The sequence below is a fragment of the Lonchura striata genome, chromosome Z, assembly GCF_046129695.1.
Source record: "Lonchura striata isolate bLonStr1 chromosome Z, bLonStr1.mat, whole genome shotgun sequence".
In the NCBI taxonomy this organism is placed as follows: Eukaryota; Metazoa; Chordata; class Aves; order Passeriformes; family Estrildidae; genus Lonchura; species Lonchura striata.
Genome location: NC_134642.1, coordinates 37,857,017 through 37,877,565, shown reverse-complemented (window position 1 = coordinate 37,877,565; position 20,549 = coordinate 37,857,017). Strand labels below are relative to the sequence as shown.

Sequence of the window (20,549 nt, the reverse complement as noted above, 5' to 3'; positions counted from 1 at the left end):
CACCTGGGCCAGGACAGCCCTGGATGAAAACACAGACTGGGGAAGGTGATGCTGGAAAGCACTGCCATGGAAAGGGCCCTGGGGCTCCTGGTCAGTGGTGACCTGAGCAGGAGCCAGCAGTGCCCTGGCAGCCAGGAGAGACAACCCTGCCCTGGGAGCATCAGGCACAGCATCAGCAGCCAGGAAGAGAGGGGATTGTCCTGCTCTGCTCTGCACTGGGGCAGCCTCACCTCGAGTGCTGGGGGCAGTTTTGGGTGCCACAGTGTAAAACACTGAAGTGTTAGAGTGTCCAAAGGAGGGCAATGAGGATGGTGAAGGGTCTGGAGGAGAAGCCATGCAAGGAGTGGCTGAGATCTTTTGGGCTGTTCAGTCTGGAGACTAAGAAGAGACCTCACTGTGGTTGCAACTCCCTCTTGAGGGGAAGAGGGGCAGGCACTGATCTCTGCTCTGTGGTGACAGTGACAGGAACCAAGGGAGTGACCTGAAGTTATGTCAGGGGAGGTTTAGGCTGGATATCGGGAAAAAATGTTTTTACCCAGAGGGTGGTTGGGCACTGGAACAGCTCTCCAGGACATTGCTTACAGCACCAGCCTGACAGAGGTCAAGAAGTGTTTGGACAATTCTCTCAGGCCCATGGTGTGACTCTTGGGATGTCCTGTACAGGGCCAGGAGCTGGACTTGATGATCCTGATAGATCCCTTCCAACTCATTGTGTTCTGTTCTATGATTGTATAACTTTAAGACCTAGGTAAGCATAATCCTAAAAAAAAGGACAAAAGTAAGTGTGTTGTAATTGTATTATTAATATGACTATTGACACTTTTAACCATATTGCAATTTTAACTGCCTTGTTATTCTTTATTTTTCTCTCTTTTTGCCCATAAACAAGACCTTGAACATGACACAACAGAGGAGAGAGGAATATGAGGGCCTCTTCCAACTCAGCTCCTAGCAGGGGGCCAAAAGGCACTCTGTAGCATTTCTCCTGCTCTTTCTGAGGTAGGTGACACATTTTGCCAGCTGTGAACTGCTTTAATGGGAAGTTAAACTGTTATTAGTGTGTCATTATTTTCACACCCACAGAGCTGAGGTCTGTCTCAGCAGTGAGATTGCTTTGCCCCTCCCTGTTATGGTTTCCCTTGAAATGGGATGGTGGTTTTCTTCTTAGCTGGGAAGTTAGGAGGTGATAACTCTCTCTATGGGCTGCAGGGCAGTGATGTCTTTATGTAGGCCCCTTGCTTAACCCTGTTTAGCAGATAAACAAGAATGATTTTAAATAGACATGATAATATGTCTTGGTGATGCCCAGAAGATTTTGAATGGTTATTTGGATCATCCACCACAGACTCTCTTGTTCAGCCTGTGAGGGAACATGCCCTATCTGTGACTTACTCTTTCTTGCACACCAGCCAGAAAGCTTCTGTTTGACCTGTGGTTTAGCAAGTACTAGGAACAACAAAATACATGTTAAATTCCCCAAAAGCACCCAAGGCTTTCTTTTATAAACCCAGTGCTCTTGTCTAGTAGCAGGTTGGGTGGAAGCTACTAGGAGCAGGAGAGCATTGTTCCCAGGCTATCATTCATGGCCCCATCTTGTACAGTGCCATAGAAATCTGCATGGCTTGTGTGGGAAGGGACCAAGGAGAATCCAGCAGTGGCACAGCGGCACATTCTACAGGGACATGCTGCAGAGGGCATCAAACAGGAAAATGCAGAGAAGTAGGCACACTCCATGCTGCAGAAACGGTAGCAGTATTCCCCAAATATTTCAAACTCCATTTGTACAATTACAGCATGTTACAGATCCTGCTGTGGTTCAAGATCTTTTCCACTACTCAAGTCATAACTTTAGTCCCTAATAAAGTTCCTGGTGATTTTAGAAGTAGCATCTAACCTGTATGTTTAGGCCTGAGCCAACAGAAATTAAGTGCCTGATATCTGTATTGCTCCCTAAAGTTAGTCACCCAGTCCCTAGCCCTTCTTCCTGTGTCTTGCTGTGCATTTCCATTACAGACACTGATGTTGATTGGGATCCTGCCACAGTACAAATCACTAGCAGCTACCAGGACACAATTATTGTAGGATACTGCCACAAGTCAGCATTTAAGTGTTTGCAAACTACTTTCTCTGTCTGAAGGCTTATTTTTTAAAAAACAAATTAGTTCATATTGTCTCAAATGGATTCATGCTAATGAAAAACTTAATTCAGACATGTGAACAAGAAACCAGACTACAACTACTGCCATGTTTCTGATACACCATTCCTGCATTTGAGGCCAGCTAATGCTATCAAAAATTTGCTAACATTATCAACCCAGAAATTGCATAAGCTGGTATGTTTGTTATCTGCAGGGGCAAGTCACTATCTTCTGATGGATGAAACCTCACAGGTTTCTGTACAGTCATACTACCCAGATGCCACCAAAGATGGCTGTTTCGGTGATGCCAAGAACTAAAAAAAAAATAAACTGAAACACCCACCGAAAACAAAAAAAAACCCAGCTTACAAAAAGTAGCAAAACATTTCTTAGGATAGAGTATTACAAGACAAATGTTCATTCTAATTATACTATAAATATTATGTAAGCTCTAAGAGTGGCACATTCAGTCCACCACCAGTTATCTCTGCCAAGGACAGAGGCAGCAGTGTTGTGCTCCAGTCCATGACATTCAGCTTCCCGGAGTGTAAAAGGATCTCCAAGCAGAAACTCCAGTGTGGGAGTCCAGGTTTTCTGCTGACATGGCTCCCTGCTTGCAGTGACCTTTCACAGCCCTGTCCTGCAATCATCAAAAAGGCATTCAGAATCAAGAAAGAAGGTGGCTTTGGCTACTTTCAGCAGTGCTTTGGCACAATAGTCAAATAATACTCCTAACTTCACTGTCACACTAGTCCCTCGTTGCCCATAAAGAACCAGACCCCATCTAAAGAAAAACAGAGGGCTCTGGACGTTTGGAAAATTTGGAGCTCCAATCATATCTTGGAGGATTTGTCATTACATGACACAAAACTGCTTGTTTCTTAGTTAGGGACAAAGGGTAAAGTGGGAGGATGAGAACCCAGCAGCTTGCCCCCAGGCAGTGGGTCTTTCTGAGAGGTTTGGTGCCTGATCTCTTCTACAGATATTGTCCCAAATGTGATTCAAATCAGAACAAACTGTGGACTTTCTTCCTCCTTTTACCCCAAAGTGATGGGAAATATTGGAACTATCATGTGTGGCATTCACATTCTCAGGACAGAGAGATATAATTCGGTCTCTCAGGAGAAGCACAGAGAGAAGACAAAGCAATCTTTATCTCTGTCCCTTTGTTTTCTCCATGTGGAATTTGGTAGGGAGATTGTTTACGTGAAGTGGTTGCTTGATTAGATTCTGGTGAAGGTTGGGTTCAATGACCAGCTGGATCCTGCTGTGTCTCAGACTCTCAGCGGGCAGTCATGAGTTAGGTAGTTGTTAGGTAAGTAAGAAGTATGTTTGTAGAATAAGATAGGCTCTCTTTAAATAGGATATTAATGTAATATAGTATAGTTGTAATAAAGCGATCCTTCAGCCTTCTGATCCAGAGCCAGACATCATTTCTTCCCTGAGTTGGGGTCTCCTTTTTTGCAATAATCATGGGAGTTAAAATGGGAGTAGCTGAGTCCCTGGCAAGGTACTAACTACTCTGATGGCCAGCACTGCACTACTCTATATAAAAAAGGGTTTGCCAGCAGCACTGACAACCTGACAGGTTTGCAGAGGGCAGGTATACTGTCTTTGTCATTACTGTGTCCAGTTCTTTAAGTAGCTTGGGTTACCTGCAAAGCCTATCTCCATTCCTTACAGTTCCAGACAGTGGCTTTTTAAATAACAGGCCTCAAATAATGAAGTAAGGCTGCACAAGTCATTAAGTGGAAGTTATCTCTTCCTTCCTCATGCACGTCCAATTCTTTACCATGTTATTCCTAGTCAAAGCTAATGCAGCCAGATAAAACAGATTTTAGAGAAACACATTCAGGGAGTTAAGTCTCACAGTTTCAAGTCCAGATATATCTCTGGTGGATCTTGTACTTTGAATAAAATACAAAATATTTCTAGGTATGAAATCCAGGTCAGTGTAGCTTTTTATCTATCATCAACATTTCAGTTTACACCTGTTACCCAAACTGAGGCATGTGGAAAGAAAAGGAAGCACAAAAAGCAATACATCTCTTCCTTAGGTAGTGTAACATTTTCTCTCAAGGTTTTTGATTTTTACTTGGCACATCCCTGGTCATCAGCATGAAAAATCTTCTGTAGGTTGAATGGATAAGGCATCAGGGAACACACTGGACCAACCCTTGGAGGGTACAGGGCTGTTGTCGCAAAGTTTACAAAGCACTTCATTCACTGAATGTCTAGCCTAGGGAATTTCCTAGAAAAGTTTCCTGGAAAGTGATAATGTGTTAAGGCTCCTGACATTTTGTGTGAAATTGTGAAGTGTCACAGCTCGAAACCAAACTCACTGAACTCCTTCTGCCCATGCCAAGAGTTCAGCCCTTCACTGTTGCAAGGGAGGGGAGGGAGGTCCTCTTGAACAATTCAGCTCTAGACTTGCCCCATTCTTGTGGAGACTGCTCCACAAGGGGTTCTTCAACTGATCAGGAAGATTAAAGGATCACTACACTGAGCTCAAGAGTCTAGTGACTCTTTTAGAATATTCAACAAGTTTCTCATTGAGCACCTGATGTGGACAGTTAGCTAGCTTTACACATAGACAGATATTTAAATAGATCTTAATGATTGGCACAATCTGTTGTGTAGAGTTTTTAAAGGCTGTCCATGGTTTTCTGGAAGGCAGGACTTTGCCTCATGTGAATACCAAGGTTATTTCAAATACAGTGATACTTACCTTTACTGGGGTCTGTTGGAAAGCAGCCCACATTTCCTATTGCAAGGAAAGCAGCAAGCAGTCCAGAAGAGTGTGTGGTGGTGTGGGATGGGAAGTGGCAGCACTTGGGTGGGACAATCACACATGCAGCTGACAAAGAAGCTGCTGATACAAGATATGTGCTCCTGCTCTAAGCAGACATGCTCTGAAAGACATTTAATCTTACAAGTATGCATTGAAGTGATAATAGGAATAAAGGATATTTTATATTTTTCAAGGATATTTTTTATTATTTTCAAAAGTAATGAGGAGTTAGCTAACTTCATTAACTTCTAAACTATTAAAATTTAAAGAATTCACAATTTATAGATCTGACAAGGAAGTAGCAATTAAATTGTACAAAAGCAATAGAACCCAAGTAAAGAGTCTTGCTCTTCTTCCATTACAGACAGAAGTTCAGCACTTACCTGAGTTTTATGAACCAACTGGCATACCACTATTATGCACAAAGACCTCAGTTTCTTGAAAGAGAATTTTGGCATAACATGGATGATGTTTTTAAATCCTTCCTGTTCGGCTGTAGCAAATTAAGGTGTGTACTATAGCAGAGTGCCCTACTGTAAGCAAGACACAAGCTGGGATCTACACTCCTGTGTCTTGTGTCTCACTAGTTCATCCCTACTTAGCTGGATACTTCTCAAGCCATGTTAAGAAAAGGTTTTTTGCATCTTTCTAGGATCACTTTCTGTCACCAGAAAATCAAGAACAGAGCAAATTGGAAAATGTTGCCAAAGAAATAAAAATCAAATCCAACAGAAACTTGACTCTGCATAGGTTAAGAGTTGCTATGGTGCTCTTCCTGATTTTGTGGCAGAAGCCAAGGTGGAAGATAGCATAGTGTAGGAGTTCTTGATTTTAAAGTAACAGAGAAATGAAAAGTATCTCAAGTGTAAGCATCCAAGGAAACAACTTTTGAATCTTGTACTATGCCATTGGAACACAAGGACTGTGCAGACTGTGATATTTTATTGTTCTCTGCAAGTGCTAAAAGATTTCCAAGCAAAAAACAAAAGCTCAGATCTCTTCATTGTGACATTGGGCCTGCTATTCTCAGTCTTGTTCCTGAGCATATTTCTCTAGAGGGATACTGGTTTAGTATTTATCAGCATATCTACTCCAAAGTAAATGAAGTGTCATCTTGTCTTGTGGTAGATAAAATTGCCTCACTTAACATTACAGCTTGGATCCCTCTGAAGGATCAACAAGCTATGGGTTCCAATGGATAGAATCTATAGCTAATCTAATGACTGGTTTAATATCTGTTCTTTGTTCAAATATATTAATGAGCTCAGTCAAGCCTATTAACAGTTCCCAGAGAAAGGACCACCTAAGACATAGTTTGCTACTGCTGCTAACAAAGGCCTTCATTTCAATAAGAGTAGAATCAAGCTTGTTAATTCTTAGAGCTCATTAGTAATTATGGCTCCTGGCAATTCCTAGAGCTCATTAGTGCTATTGTTCCCAGTAAATCTTGATTGAATATCTGATTATATTTCAACAGCCTTTCAACAGGAAAAAAGTTCATCCCATTTTCTGGAAGTGTTTTAAAGGTTTTTATTTACTTCTAGCTCTAAATAAATTTCAAATCATTCAGAACCAACAAAAGGGGCACACTTACCTTAACTCATGCTGTCATCCCCTCTAGTAGAGGGCTTCCACCTCTGTGGGTACCTGGGAGAGACTCTGCCATTTGCTGCCCTGAGCCTGCAGATGCCAGGCCAATTGCTTGGCTACTGCTTTACACTCCATGAGTGTTCTTTCTTTAACTACAGTCTTTGCAATATTTATTGCTCAGAGAAAACAAGCTTCTGGTGATCTATGAAGCCCTTCTAGGCATTGCTTCAGAAGGCATGGCTCCCAGTGTCTATGTCTTCCCACCCCACCACTGAATTGTCTGAGAGGCAAACCCACAAGTATTTTATTTTGGTGCCCTCAATTGCATGATTGCTCATGCCCTCTACCAGATCACCTCATCAATTTCCCTGTCAGGAAATCCCTAACTTCAAGCCATGAACAGTGCTTGGGTTTAATACCAGAAATGAAGGGCAAAAGCTACAAGGCGGTGGCACAGTACTAAGCCCAACTCAGGCTTTTGTCACTCCTCTGCAGTCAAAGCTACATATTCTTAGGCCTTAGGGGCCAGCCATCATCACGTTGTTATCAGATTTCCTACTGAAAATACATGGTAAGGCTGTGAGCAGCAAAAGGTGATAAACTCACTCCAGGAGCCAGCAGAACTCATATGTCCCTTCCCACCACTGCTCAAACACACCCCACACTTCACTTTGCCTCTCAACACACTTCCTTTGTCCTGTCTCTCTCTGCCCTAGGTTGGCTTAGCCTCATTCCTTTCCACACACAAGCCGTTTCTGAAGGGAGTGTTGCTATGTCACACTGTTAAGCTATAAATTAAGATGTAAGGTAATGTCGTGGTTTGACACGGAAAGATAATTTTTCTCGGAAGGAAGAGGTCAATTTAGATATTGACCAATTGAAAGTAGACACGCCTCTGAGAACACAGAGGGGTTGAAAGCAGAATTCCCAGGGGAACTCGCTCTCTTTGGTTCCGGTCAGCGTGCAGTGCAAACCTCCCCTGCCCAGCCACGAGCTGGGTGGGGGAGGGGAAGCCCCCATGGCCTGAGAAAGGTGGGCCGAAAGCTCCAAGGGTGGTGAAAGGACTGGAACTGGGCTGGCCCCTGCAGATAGAAGGATGGAAGAAATCTGAGATGTCTCCATTTCCCCCCCCCAGAGTTCCTCTCCCGAGAGGGAGAGAGAAAGCCGCAAAGAAAGAGGAGCGGGGGGGAGCTGCTGCAAGGTGCCCAGTTGTGTGGAAGTTGCTGGATGTCTGGGCATCGAGCCATCCTGGGAGTTCGGACTTTTAACCCTTCCTTGAGAAATGAAAGCTTTGTGAATTTTCCTTTCCCCTCCTCGGTTTGAAAGAGAGGAAGAGAGACACCTTGGACCCTGGGATGGGATGTTGGAAGGAAGAATTCTGGATAGGAGGGGGACAAGGAGTGGCTTTTAGCTAGACTTTTCCATGTTAGCCACAACCTGAACCAAATCTTCTCCTTCAAGAAAGACTGTGTTTTGAGAAGATGCCAGTAAGTCAAGAGACCTGCTTCAGCTGAAAAAAAGACAAAAATGGAGTGAACAGAAAAAAGGTTAGGAAGTTTGTGGTGGCACCCCCTTGCCCTGGAAAGGAAAAGAAAAAAGAAGAAGATCTCTGTTCTTGAGCCCTCGGCCCCAGGGGAAAATGGGGGGGACTCTGGTCCCAAAAAAATGAAAAACTGAACTGTTGTTTTCTCCCCTCTTGGCAGAGCATCCTTGAAAGGAAAAATCCTAAAAGCAGTGACCATCCATGCATTAGTGGTGAGAGCACTGTGCATAGAAAAAAGAAGAGTCACCATAGCAAACTTTTTCTCCGGGCAGTGCCATGTGTGACATAGAAACACAAGATGTAGAGCTGTATTTCTTAGGGGGTCTGTGGCACAGGAGAAACTCTGTTCCCTTGATGAACTGAATATCGATTGCTTAGAGAGTAGAAACCTGATTAGAGTCCAGATTGTGTCTCACTGTGGTTTGTTAGAGTTGGGTGGTGGGGGGAGGAATGTTTTGCAAAGTTTTCATTTGGATCTTTGTGTAGTTTTTTTTCCCTTCTTTAGTTTTCTCTTTTCTTTTATAGTGGTAGTTTAATAAAGTTTTTTTTCCTGTTATCAAGCTTGAGCCTACTTTACTCTATTCTAAATTCCACTTCACAGCATTCAAAGTAGAAATCACATTTTCATGGAAGCACTGGCATTGTGCCAGTGTCAAACCATGACAGGTAAGCTAAAGCACTGTTAGTGTTGTTAAACTTCAGGCTGCATTCCTTGTCATCCTTGTTTACACTGTTTTACACACACACACACACACACACACACACACACACACACGCAAACACCCACCCACCCCCCCCCCCAAGGTAGTTTTCAATTCATTTCTGTTTTGATTGCCTGGATTTTGTTTGGTTTTGTTGTTGCTTTTTTTCCCTTGTGCCTCAGTTGTCCTTTGTAAGTAGAGTGACTCTTACCAATGCTTACTAAAAAACATTCATTGTGCTTTTTAGTTTATATTAAATCTGACTTTTGCTTATACCTTTGTTGGAGAGTTTTTGGGTGATCTCAAGCACTCGTTCAGGACAGATTTGAAACCAGCAAAATCTTCTAAAATAAAAAACATAAGTACAAATGCTTGTGGAAGGAGCAGCCTCTGGGGAAAACTATGACCAGAGAATACACAAGGAAAATTCCCACCAGCATCTGGTCTTTGTGAAGTTTACTTAGAATAGATGACCTTTCCTAAACTCTGAAAATTATTTTTTTGATTGTTGATTATTTAACTATTATGCATTCACTTGGATTTCAAAGGCTTAGCAGGCTTCAACAGACATGCCTAAGCACTGGCTCAGTTACAGCACAACATCTTGCTGGGCAACTCAAAACACACACATTTCTGCAGGAGGATCCTGGGAGCTTTTCATGTGTTTGTGTGCAGCCCACATAAATCATTCCACAATAAATCACTACCTGACCTCTGCTCATGAGCTGAATCTGTCTTTGCAGTCCAGGTCATGCTGCCCGTGAAGGGAAATTGTCTTCTCCCTCAGCTGACCAACCTTGGGCCCTGAACAACTTTGGCTTTTGATAAAGCTCTCTAAAAATCCCAAAGGCAATAGCATGTAATGAACAATGTAGAACAAGATTCGAAAGATGGGATTTTTATGGAGAGAAAGGGTAAAGATCTTTATCACAGCATACAGAGCAGAGACTAGAATGAACAAGCACCATGGCACTCTGCAGGTGGAGCTGCAGAGGGAAAGGTAGAGTTAATTCAGAAGCCTGGTAGTTTCACAGTCAGGCACATGGTATTTCAGAAAATGTAAAATCCACTGAACACTCAATGTAGTTTCATTAGCAACTGCTAACAACTAAACACTAGATTTTATATTGGTCTCTGAGCAAATAAACATCTAACAAGAAATAACTGAAAGTTAGTATTGAATAAGGACAATTCCCATCAACTGAATTGCACAGATAGTAGATTGGTAGATTTAAGAGTAGTAACTGTTCTGGTTTGAAAGCAAAGCCAGTGAGAGACTCCAAGTCAGAAATACAATTTATTGGGAAAAGGGGAAAAGGACAAAAATACATGCAATAATACAAAGGGAAAGGCTACTGACAAAGTCAGAATACAACCTGGCCAGCGCGCTGGTAGCAGTCCGAATTGGAGTAGCTGCAGTCCTCTTGGGATGGCAGATGTAGTTGCTGTGTCTTCTCGGAGAACCTGTGAAAAGGCTCCCCTCTGTCTAGAAATCCCCAGTTTTATCCAGGTGGGAATGCCTAGCTCCTCTCCTTGGGCAGAGCATCTCAGAATAGGTTCTTAGGAGTCACAAGGTGTGTCCTTAATCACCTCCTCCTCCTGGACAGTGTTATCTCTGAGTCATGTGGCCAGGCATTGATGGGGCCATTAACAGCAGATAAGGAAAACTGCCCCAAGGCAACTCCTACTCAGATGGGAATTGGAAAACGTTTTTTTTTTGTTTTTTTTTTTTTTTTTTTTAAATCTTGGACAGTAACTTATCACACTAAATCTGGAGGAAGAGTATGGATGCTTAGTCATTGGAGAATGATTCACTTCCCTATTCAAACCACCTCTAATACAAAGATCACTCACAGAATCACAGAATAGTTTGGGTTGGAAGAATGTCAAGGTCATCTAGTTCCAACCTCACTGCAAAGAATGTGAACACCTTCAGCTAGATCAGGGTGCTCAGAGCACCCTCCAGCCTGATATTGAAAGCTACAAGAGATGAGACATACACCACCTCTCAGGGCAACTTGTGGCATTGTCTCACCACTCTCATGTAAAATACTTCCTTATATTTTACTTCAATCCACCCTCTTTCAGTTTAAAACCATTATCCCTTGTGGGCTCTATCTCAGCTGTAAACCCTCCAGCAGTATTGAAAGCTGCAGTGAGATCTCTCTGAAGCCTCCTCCTCTCCAGGCTGAACAAACTCAACACAGCCTTTCAAAACAGGGGACACACTCCAGATCCCTGACCATTTTTGCATCTCTCCTCTGGACTTGCTCCAACCGGTCCACAGCCTTCTTATACTGGAGACCACAGAGCTGGATTCAGCAGTGGTGGGTCTCACCAGAGCAGAGCACAAGGGCAGAATCACTTCCCTCAACTTACAGAGATAGGAAAATATTTAAATTAAAAAAAAAAAGCTCTTCTTCCTTTAATTTTTTTTTTTCCTGTAGGGAAGATAAAAGCAATAAACATGTAAGCAATAACTTCCACCTGGAAAAAAAGAAATAGGTCAAGTTTCTCTAAAAGACTACTTTCAAAAACACTTCAGAGAAGTATCAATATCTAAAATACACCAGGGTAAATGTATTGCAGAAATTATTTATTTCATGCCAATTTAAGTATTTGACTATATATATTATAACACACATTTCAAAAATATAATCCAGTACAACAGTAATTCAGAACACTACAGAAAAAATGTTTAACTCCATGAATTTCAAAACAAGGTATTTATGCATACATACTTGTATCATAAGGCAAAATACGATAGTCTATCCATAAGCAGCACTCCTACAGCCTATCTTGATATACACTGGAGAATGGAGGTCAACTACTAAAACCATACTTACAAATGAATTCCCTTATCTTCCAGATAACTCAGAAGCACAATGTATTTCTATAGGAAATAATTAATTTCTACAGTGACAGCTAAGGTATCACTCTGAAACTACTAGTTCTCAGGAATATGTCATATATAACAACATTATCCTGAGGAAATAACTGAATCTGCATACTAAAACAACACACATACACACAAAAGCATGCTGAGAACTTTGTTCCAATGCATTCTAAGAGAAACAAAGAATAAACCCGATGTGGCTTACCATATGACCCAAACAGAGGGTACCAAATATAATGCAATAAAATCAACAACAGTAATTAATGTATTTAAAAGGGATCTATCTACGTGCCTTTTTTTCTTTTTGCTAGGAATGCTGAATTTCTGTTACTATAATCAAATGGTGTAGGAGTGTCTCAGCTTCAGATTAGACTACTTAATTAGAGGCACAGCTAGTATTAGGTGACTGCCATGAAGCAGTACATATTCCTGCAGAGCCCATCAGGGATAGGAAATGTAAAATTTTCAGAAAGTTTACAAGATTCACAACTAAGCTGCTCTGAAAAAAGTAACAATTTTTTTTTTAAATTTCAAAGAAAAATTAAAAACTTAGGACATTATATATCCCCTTAGTAGTGTATTGTTAATAATGAAGATGCACCTATTATGTCTGTAATGAACCAGTCAGATTTTTTAAAAGAAGCTTAATAAAGTTTTCCTTCATAAAGTGTTCTCTATTTGGTATTATGAATGCCCCTCAGATTTCAAGTAATTAAAGCAATAATAAAAACTGAAACTAAATGTAGTATTTTTCACATATTTACAGTAATCCAGAAAATTAGTAAAATACAAATTACCATAATTATAGAAAATCATAGTAATAATTTTTAATACTTCGTATGTAAAAATAATTTTCCATGTTATATTTTAAAACAGCATGAATAAATATTGAAAGGACAGTAGCTTTCCACCATCCCTGTTAATACTTTTAATGACTACTTTACAAGTGCTTGATTGCAAAATAAAGTCAAGATTGCATACCATGATTTTTCAGTAGTGTAATTTATAGAAGCATAAAGTTTCTTTTTTTCTTAAGACTTCATTGTAGTTAAATAAAGAGCTACGTCTTCCTTTGCCCAAAGCAGACTATCACTATGAGCACAGATTAGAATTTACATACCTTTTACCTTCCCTCATAAAAACACTGCCTCACTTCACAGCTGAGATGCACCCCTCCTTAGATGAGTATGTATACTGGGAAGTATGTAGTAAGAAAAAGAGAACTATAAATCTAGTAGGAGTACTAAGTTTGAGTACAGAACTCCAACACTGATTAGGCACTGTTTTCACACTGCTTTTTGGAGCTCGTTGTGACTTGCACACATTATTTTTCACTCATTTAAATATTTGACAGGAAGACATTCAAACATTTGTACTTGGGTGGGATTTTTGGTGTTTTGGGGCTTTTTTCAGTGTTCACTGATGGAGAGAAAACTGCAGAAATGATGCCAAGATGTGTACACTAACTGCTCAGTAATTCAGGAAGTGAAATAATAAAGAAATATATAATTGACATTCTTTAGCAGCAAATAAATATGACTCTATATATACACTGACAGAAAAATACATTAACGCTCAGTTCCCAAAAGCATCGTTTGCAAGGGAATTGTTTTTGAAATCACCTAATCTGGAGCATCAGAAGTGATGCAGGAATACTGTTGGTCTAGAGTACAGTCACTGCTTAAACATATCAAAGCTAGTTTTAACTTCATCTAGCTGTAGGGCTGTTGGGTTGGGAGCTGTAGCAGGAAAGAACCCATCAAGAATTGTCACAATCTGGCTGAGAAGCACCATGGAATCCCAGAACAGTTTGGGTTGGAAGGGATCTGTAAAGACCACCTAGTCTAAGCCTTCTTCAACCAGCCAGCACATCTTCAACTACATCTGGGAGCTCAGAGCCATGTCCAGCCTGGGCCTGAATGTTTCCAGGGACAGGGCATCCACAGCTCTCTGAAGTGGGGTAAATCCTTAGGGACACAGCCCCCAGCCAAGTTCTGCATTATTTGTACTAGCAGTAACCAAACTTGTTTGAAACTAGCTCAAGTGAACAGCAAATATTATTCTTCTATAGTTATACACCATATTTCTTTATTGAAAGTATTCCAGATTCAGTCATATGAACCCATAATGAGTTTTCAAAACATACTTTAACTTAGCCAGTAAATTGCATGTAATTAGAGCCTGGATAACTCCTGGTCAGCAATACACACTACAGAGGAAACCTGACTTCACTTACCAACTCTTTGTTTATCCGAACAACATCCAGGGAGGATGTGACACCAGGCATTGCCAAGCACAATACAGAGAATTCTTTAGAGCTTTTCAGAGCTCCAAAAGCAGCTACTGGTTCTCCCTTACTCCACTGCAACATCAAAAATGCTCAGCTCAGAATGTCTATGTTAAATCTGAAATTCCACTGCCATTAATTTATACAGTCAACTCTTCAAATTACTGTATTCCAGTGAAATCTGCACTAGGGACTAGTTCCCTGTTATATATAAAATCCTGACCACATTTCCCCTGAAAATTCTGTTTGCAGCCATTTCACTGAAAGGGGAAAAAACAGGTCCCAAGAAGGCTCAATCCCATTGGCTGGTCACAAGGGACTAGGTAAGGTTATTTCACAGATTTTCAGAAAACAGATGCTCCTTCTAATAGCTTTTCTACTGGCCCTGAATTAGATCCCTTTGAAGTGACATCTCAAAAGTTAAAGAGTTTGAATTTTATTTCTGCCAAAGATTTTTATAAACCACTGATACAAATTTTTAAAACAAAAATATGGAGTCTAAGAACATTTATGTGGTTAGGTGCCCAAGAACATATACACCTTTCATGTAAGGATGAATTTAAGATAGCAGTACTAAGTAGTTCAAACATAAATTAAATAGGTGCTACTGTAGAATTCCTGAAGAAATATCTGAATAAAGAGACTCATCTTCTCAACTTCCAGTACCTGATAAGATTCAAGCCTAAGACATGGAAAAAGCTTTTATGAACACAAATTACTCAAACTAAAAAGTGACCTCATATGAGTAGTCTGGAAATTGCATGAGCTTGAATGCCTGTGGGCATGGCTGACATTCACTGTATTCACCTAAGAATAAAACTGACAATTATTTGATGTCTGCCAATTTATTAATATAATTATTTCTATACAAATAAAGATTTTTTTTCTCCTTCATCATAACAATTCAGTGTTTCAAAACAGGCAGATCAATGTATTACAAATCCCACTACTATCACAACACGTGTACTAAAATCACAGGAGGTAGAGTTAGATCCCCATTAACAATTACTTGAAAAAACACAGACTATTCAAAAAATTACTAGAATGTCATTCATGAAAATTTACTTTTCAGAATAACTCGTTCCTAGCTGCTTTAAGGGATGTGTTTTTCAAGCATGATAAAGAATGTATACTAAAAACATGTTCTCTTTTAATTTTCAATGTAACTTTGCAATAAGCACATAAGAAAGCTCCCAAGTGGTAAAGATTTCAGACAAACTGGATAAAAGCAGCATTTTAAATTATTCAAATTATGAAAATTATAATTAATTTGACCACATATTTTACCTTATGATTATATTTGAAAATTCATACAACTAACTATGGTTTAAAAATATGCCTACACTAATGAAATTAAAGTGAAGCTTTTTTTACACTGTTAATAATTGGCATTTTTGAATGGCAAAGTATTACTCTTTTTGCAACAACCTACTGCAAAATACAGGCACCTTAAAAAACTGATACATAATGCAACCAGAGTATTTAGGATATTAAAAGTGTTTAGCATTACCTAGTCATGCTATGTATTTCCCTTCTTTTAAAGAAATACTCTACAGTTTGAAGCCGTGCCTGAGGTGCATGCAAATTACCATGTTTCAGTATATAACTCCATCTTCATAGTAAGTTTCTTTTACAGTTATAAAAATGCTAGAGTGCCATGATTTTGAATAATTAAATCTGTAAAGATCTTAAGCAGACATTGTATCTTCAACAATGTATTCTTGCTATTGCACATATGCTCATATGACAGTGACACTCAGGTCCATATTAAATTTCAACTATTTATATATGCTAAAATCATATGCCCACGTATAATGTTGGAAAACAAAAAATACAGCCTTTTTTGACGAACACACATCATTCCAAAATTTATACCAAAAGGTATAAAACTTCACCACTTCACAAGTGGTGAAGTTATCATAAATGTGCATGTCCAAAAGAGTTGTTCCTTCATGTTTTTTTTTAAAAGAGTCTTTGATGGTTCAGTGATCTATCGCAAATACAATTTTCCAAGCAATGAGTAGAAGCTATATTTCCACTGAATTTTCTTTAGCTTTGATGAGCTTAGACATCATCAAATATTTTGCTTCGAGACATAGACAGGTATCTTCCACCAGGCTGGTACCTGCAGAATCAATTTTAAAAAAGTGTCACAGGAAAGAGAAAAATAAAAGACCCATTAAATCATCTAACTCTCATTGCAATCTTACTGCTTAACTCTGATGAATGATGAACTCTACGTTATACTGAATTAGTTTCCATGACAATTTGAAAAACAGTCATTAAATTAAACTTCATGTGACCAAGAAAAACAGTTATATGAATACTGGGAGTCTTAACTGTGTTTCCTAAAACAAAGGAAAAGAGTTGGATGTTTTGCTTGAACAGGACCTTTTTTAAAACTCCCAACCACACCAACAACTAAACAAACAAAAACCTGAAACACAATAAACCCAAACAAACAATGATACCCATAAAGTAGCTGCAGGTGCTTAACAGTACATTTCATGGGGTATTCTTAGAAGAAATACAGTATCAAAGACAATGCCTGCCTCAAACAAATGCCTGCATGCTTATTGGTAAAAGAGAAACTTCACAAATTGTTGATCAAATATATTTTAGAAACACTTTAAAAGCACAAGAGCCAACACAGGCCCAATGAAGCTCCTCGCTGTAGTATTTAGCAAAATCTGAATGAACACAAAGCCAGAACCTGGTGTCCTAACTGCCCTTATAGTCCAAAAATGTTCTATGTATTGCAGGAGCTCTAGTTTTGAAAACCAATGTTACATAATAGCTTATGTATTAATTTCCTCTAAATTAACAGAAATTCCACATGCAATTACTCTTGATTTATTACCTTCATGAAATGAAATGAAGGTTAACTAGGTGAAACTCAACTAAGCTTTGAAGCTCCTAATTTTCTTTTTAAAGACAAAGTTTAGAATGTTCTGCTTTGCAAAGCATGTACCGATTCCCAAAGACTTCTGACACCATGTTTGAAAAGTATTTGCTCCAGAATAATTACATTTGCATGTAATTGTCTACTGCTGTTTTTAGTAAACAATCCCTTTGACACTGCATGGAAGCTAACTGCTGACAGAAATTCTAGGGTAGTTCCTCTTTAAACTCTTGTGTTTAAAAACCCTCAAGTGCTCAAATGTGGTGACATGAGACTAAACTAGTTGTCTGTATCAACCTGTGAAACCCAGCAATGCCATTCCACAGCATTCTTTGCATGTTTCTGAGCTGGCATTTGTTTACTGATATTATAGATAGAAGTCCACTGAAACAATGACTATCTGTGACTCTTTTTGATTGGGTAAAATAGTTTTAGCTGAAAAACAACACATTTTAAATTATTTGTCATTTCTACAATATAAACACCCCCCCAAAAAAAAATAGCACTCATACAATCTATTGCTTGTTTCTTAAATATAAGCAGAGCTTAGCAGTTACATAAGGTACTCCGTGAAGGAGGAAATTCAGTGTTCTAGTCACAACCACAGAGTAACAAAATTCTCTACTACAGACAGAGCTGTACAGTGCAGCCTGGTACTCTCTCTTCTATAGTAGTTTCAAGATCTGATACTCAGCTGTATTCCTGCAGCAGATCCTGTAACAATCGATTTTCTTTCCTGCAGCCTTTTCATAATGGATTTTATACTGGGAAATCCAAGTGAGCTTTCTCCAGCTGAGCTTTGTAGGAAATCAGGGAAGACCTTACACTGTACATCTGTCTGTTGAGGCATACATCTAGACCTGGTAGCTCAGTATGCAGCTGCAGGCTGTACCCTGATGTCAGGAAATGGGAGGCCCTGGCAAAGTGACATGAACAACTAACAAAGGGCACAGGGACTTATGGCCCAGCCAGTGGACTGGACACTTGGAGACCATGCAGGAGCCAAGAGCTTAGCTGGAAGAGCCTGGATTACAGTGCACATGGGCTCTGAGGGTGTAAAAGCTCACGGATTCTTTTGTTTGGTGTTCCTCCCTAGAGGCACCAATTTGAGCTGTTATGCTGTCACTGCACCACAATTAAAGGAATCAGATACCTGGTACTCTTTTATGGAAATCTGCAGTCAAGCTGGAAAGGGAAAATTTTCTGTCTGTGACAGTGGGGTGAATAGGGAGGGAAAGGGGGACTTGGTCCCCCTGGTCCTTGGGTCACTGGAACTGCCTGTGGTGAAGGGGCTTCAGTCCCAGCAGTGAAAGTCTGGGGTGTCACAACTGTGATCACCAGACTTCACCACGAATGGTTACACTGGGATGTTCCCTTAATATGCACATAATTTGCTAGTTTTATATGCAGCATTTTTCAAATTATTCCATATATAACGGTATATCCAGCTCAAATCTTACTCTGACATTTCTAAAAAACCTGGAATACCTTCTGGTTTTAATAAGTTTTTAAATTATTTCCTTATTATAGGGGAAAAGGAGGAAAGGAAAAAAATTGATGAAATTATAAACTTCATTTACAACACTCTTATTATGAAACATTTGATACAGCTGTCATAGGTAAGAAAACAGAAGACAGCAGAAACTTTTTACTGGAAATTACAGACATTATCCCTCACCTTCCCGAGTCCGATTCAAGGGGGTCATCATTAACAGAGTCTGCATTAAAATCCAAAGGTTCTGCATCCTGGAGGAGTTCTATTCTATCTCTTTCAGTCCTACCATTTGAACGAGTATACTTTGATAGTGCTGAAAAAGTAAAAGGAGTGAAAGACACTTATTTGCTTTGTGAACTTTCTGGAAGGTATGGAGACATCAAATTTAAAAAAAACATTAAGAATAACAAAGCAGTCTCATCTAAAGCAAAAGTGCAATGATTTAGAGTAGATCTAATATTAAACCAAACTTACTGAAACTTGTAGTATTTTAATTTTGTATCTCCACAGAAATGAAACTACAACTTTTGCCCCTCCAATAGGTTGAGATCTACCTTGCAAAGAATCAAGGAAAATAAGAAACTACTGGCAAGCATTACTTTTAAATCATCCATTCATCCTCCCAGCTTCATGCTTTACCTAAGCTGTTCAGACTGGCTTTTTGCTCACTTTTGTTATTTTTTAAAAAATCAATGTCATGAGTTGTTCTGCAGTTCACTCTGTGACCTTCACTAGGTCAGTATCTATATCTTGTTTTAGAGCTGAAATGCTACACAATCACATGATGAATATTAGAATGCAATTTCAGTTAGTCTGGGTTATCAACTTTGTACAGAGGAGAAGGAAATCTACCAGCTGTAGGAATGTGCCCCGTGTTGACAGTAGCTGAACTATCAAGGGTATAATGCTTATCTCTAAGAGTTTATAAGACCTAGCTCACTTAGACAAAGCATTAACCAGTGTTTTCTTAAAAGCATATTCAAAGCTTCCCTCCTCCCCTTTTTCCTCCTTTTTCTTCAGTTTCATTTTACTTGTTGTTAGCTTACAAGAGCACAAAAAATACAGAAAAAAACACATTCTGACAAACTTTTTGGAAGTTTAAAGCATCCACAAAAAAAGTATTTTGCTAATAGACATTATTAAATTAAGGTATATACACTTATGAGATGTTATTTGTTGGTCATTTGAATTGCTCCATTATTCCAGTCTGAGATAGCGCACTTGCAAGCAGAAGAGGTAAATTTTAAGATTTACAACACCCAACTTTAAGATGTATCATGAAGTTTCTTTGTTGACAACTGCTACTCTAATGGCAATCCTTATATATCCCATAAAACCAAGTAATTAGTCTGAATAATAGTAAGAATCTCAGATCCCAACTAGTTGGAGATGGAAAGTAATACAATATTCTTTTGAGTGCCTTAAAAGGCAAGGCAACACCAAGCCACAGAAGGCAACATTGTCAGCACAGTGTCTAAGACAAAAAGAAGAATATTTGAAACTACTTTCACAGCCAGTGTTGTGAAGAAAATGTACTGAAACGAAACAAAATGAACTTCCCCTCCAACCCACAAAGCTTACGTCTATTGGCGTTGGTCTCTGAGAAGCTGGATTCTTTCTGGTCTGTGTGGACAGCTCTGCTTCTGGTGGAATCATCTCTATTTCCATATCGCTCCTTCCATTCCTGGAAAAAAGACCACCAAGAAAAATGTAAGCTGGGAGGAAAAAGTAACACAGTAACTGTTCAGTATCTAAATACAGGAAGAACTTTTGATTAATTTTAAACGCAAAATGTGTTCCTTCGCTAAACCAGTTACCATAATTGTTCTTAAGAAAAATACTTTTATAAAAGAAATAGCATCTCAAATCTGCTCTTAAAGTTCAGCCAACTGCTCTAAGTTATGACAGGAACTGCTGCTTTTATTGATCACTACTTCCATCTAGTGGCAAAATGGAAAAATAACGAGATGCACATAGCACAGAAAAATTTGTAGCTTAGTGTCATACATTTGGTACTTTGCTTTCCGAAAAGTTCAAGTTTTAAAACTACAAGAGGGAAACAATCAAAAGAAAGGTCTATGCAGTACTGGCTGTCATCTAGGATTAAATGATACCTGATCTTGGAAAACCAAGAGGTTTTAGTCCCAGTACTGTCTTCCATGCATCCTTTCTCTCATCTATCTTTTATTGTGACTTTCCATACTAG

General features: G+C 39.4%; 1 protein-coding gene and 1 long non-coding RNA gene across 4 annotated transcripts in view; one reads left to right on the top strand and one right to left on the bottom strand.

Moving 5' to 3' along the window:
• Positions 1-7,402: 7,402 nt before the first annotated feature.
• On the top strand, positions 7,403-8,628 carry LOC144248311 (uncharacterized). Its single transcript, XR_013341694.1, has 2 exons — positions 7,403-7,551; positions 7,655-8,628. It is a non-coding gene; the product is annotated as an uncharacterized LOC144248311 (long non-coding RNA).
• A 2,714-nt stretch (positions 8,629-11,342) lies between these two features.
• LMBRD2 (LMBR1 domain containing 2) overlaps positions 11,343-20,549 on the bottom strand; it is a 28,625-nt gene continuing 19,418 nt past the window's right edge. For all 3 annotated transcript variants that reach the window (XM_021551808.3, XM_021551799.2, XM_021551820.2), the window contains exons 16-18: positions 19,925-20,027; positions 18,527-18,656; positions 11,343-16,071 (exon numbers count right to left, since the gene is read on the bottom strand). In XM_021551808.3, coding sequence (XP_021407483.1) covers positions 16,011-16,071; positions 18,527-18,656; positions 19,925-20,027 — 294 coding nt within the window. In that variant the 3' untranslated portion in view covers positions 11,343-16,010. The remainder of the gene's footprint in view (positions 16,072-18,526; positions 18,657-19,924; positions 20,028-20,549) is intronic.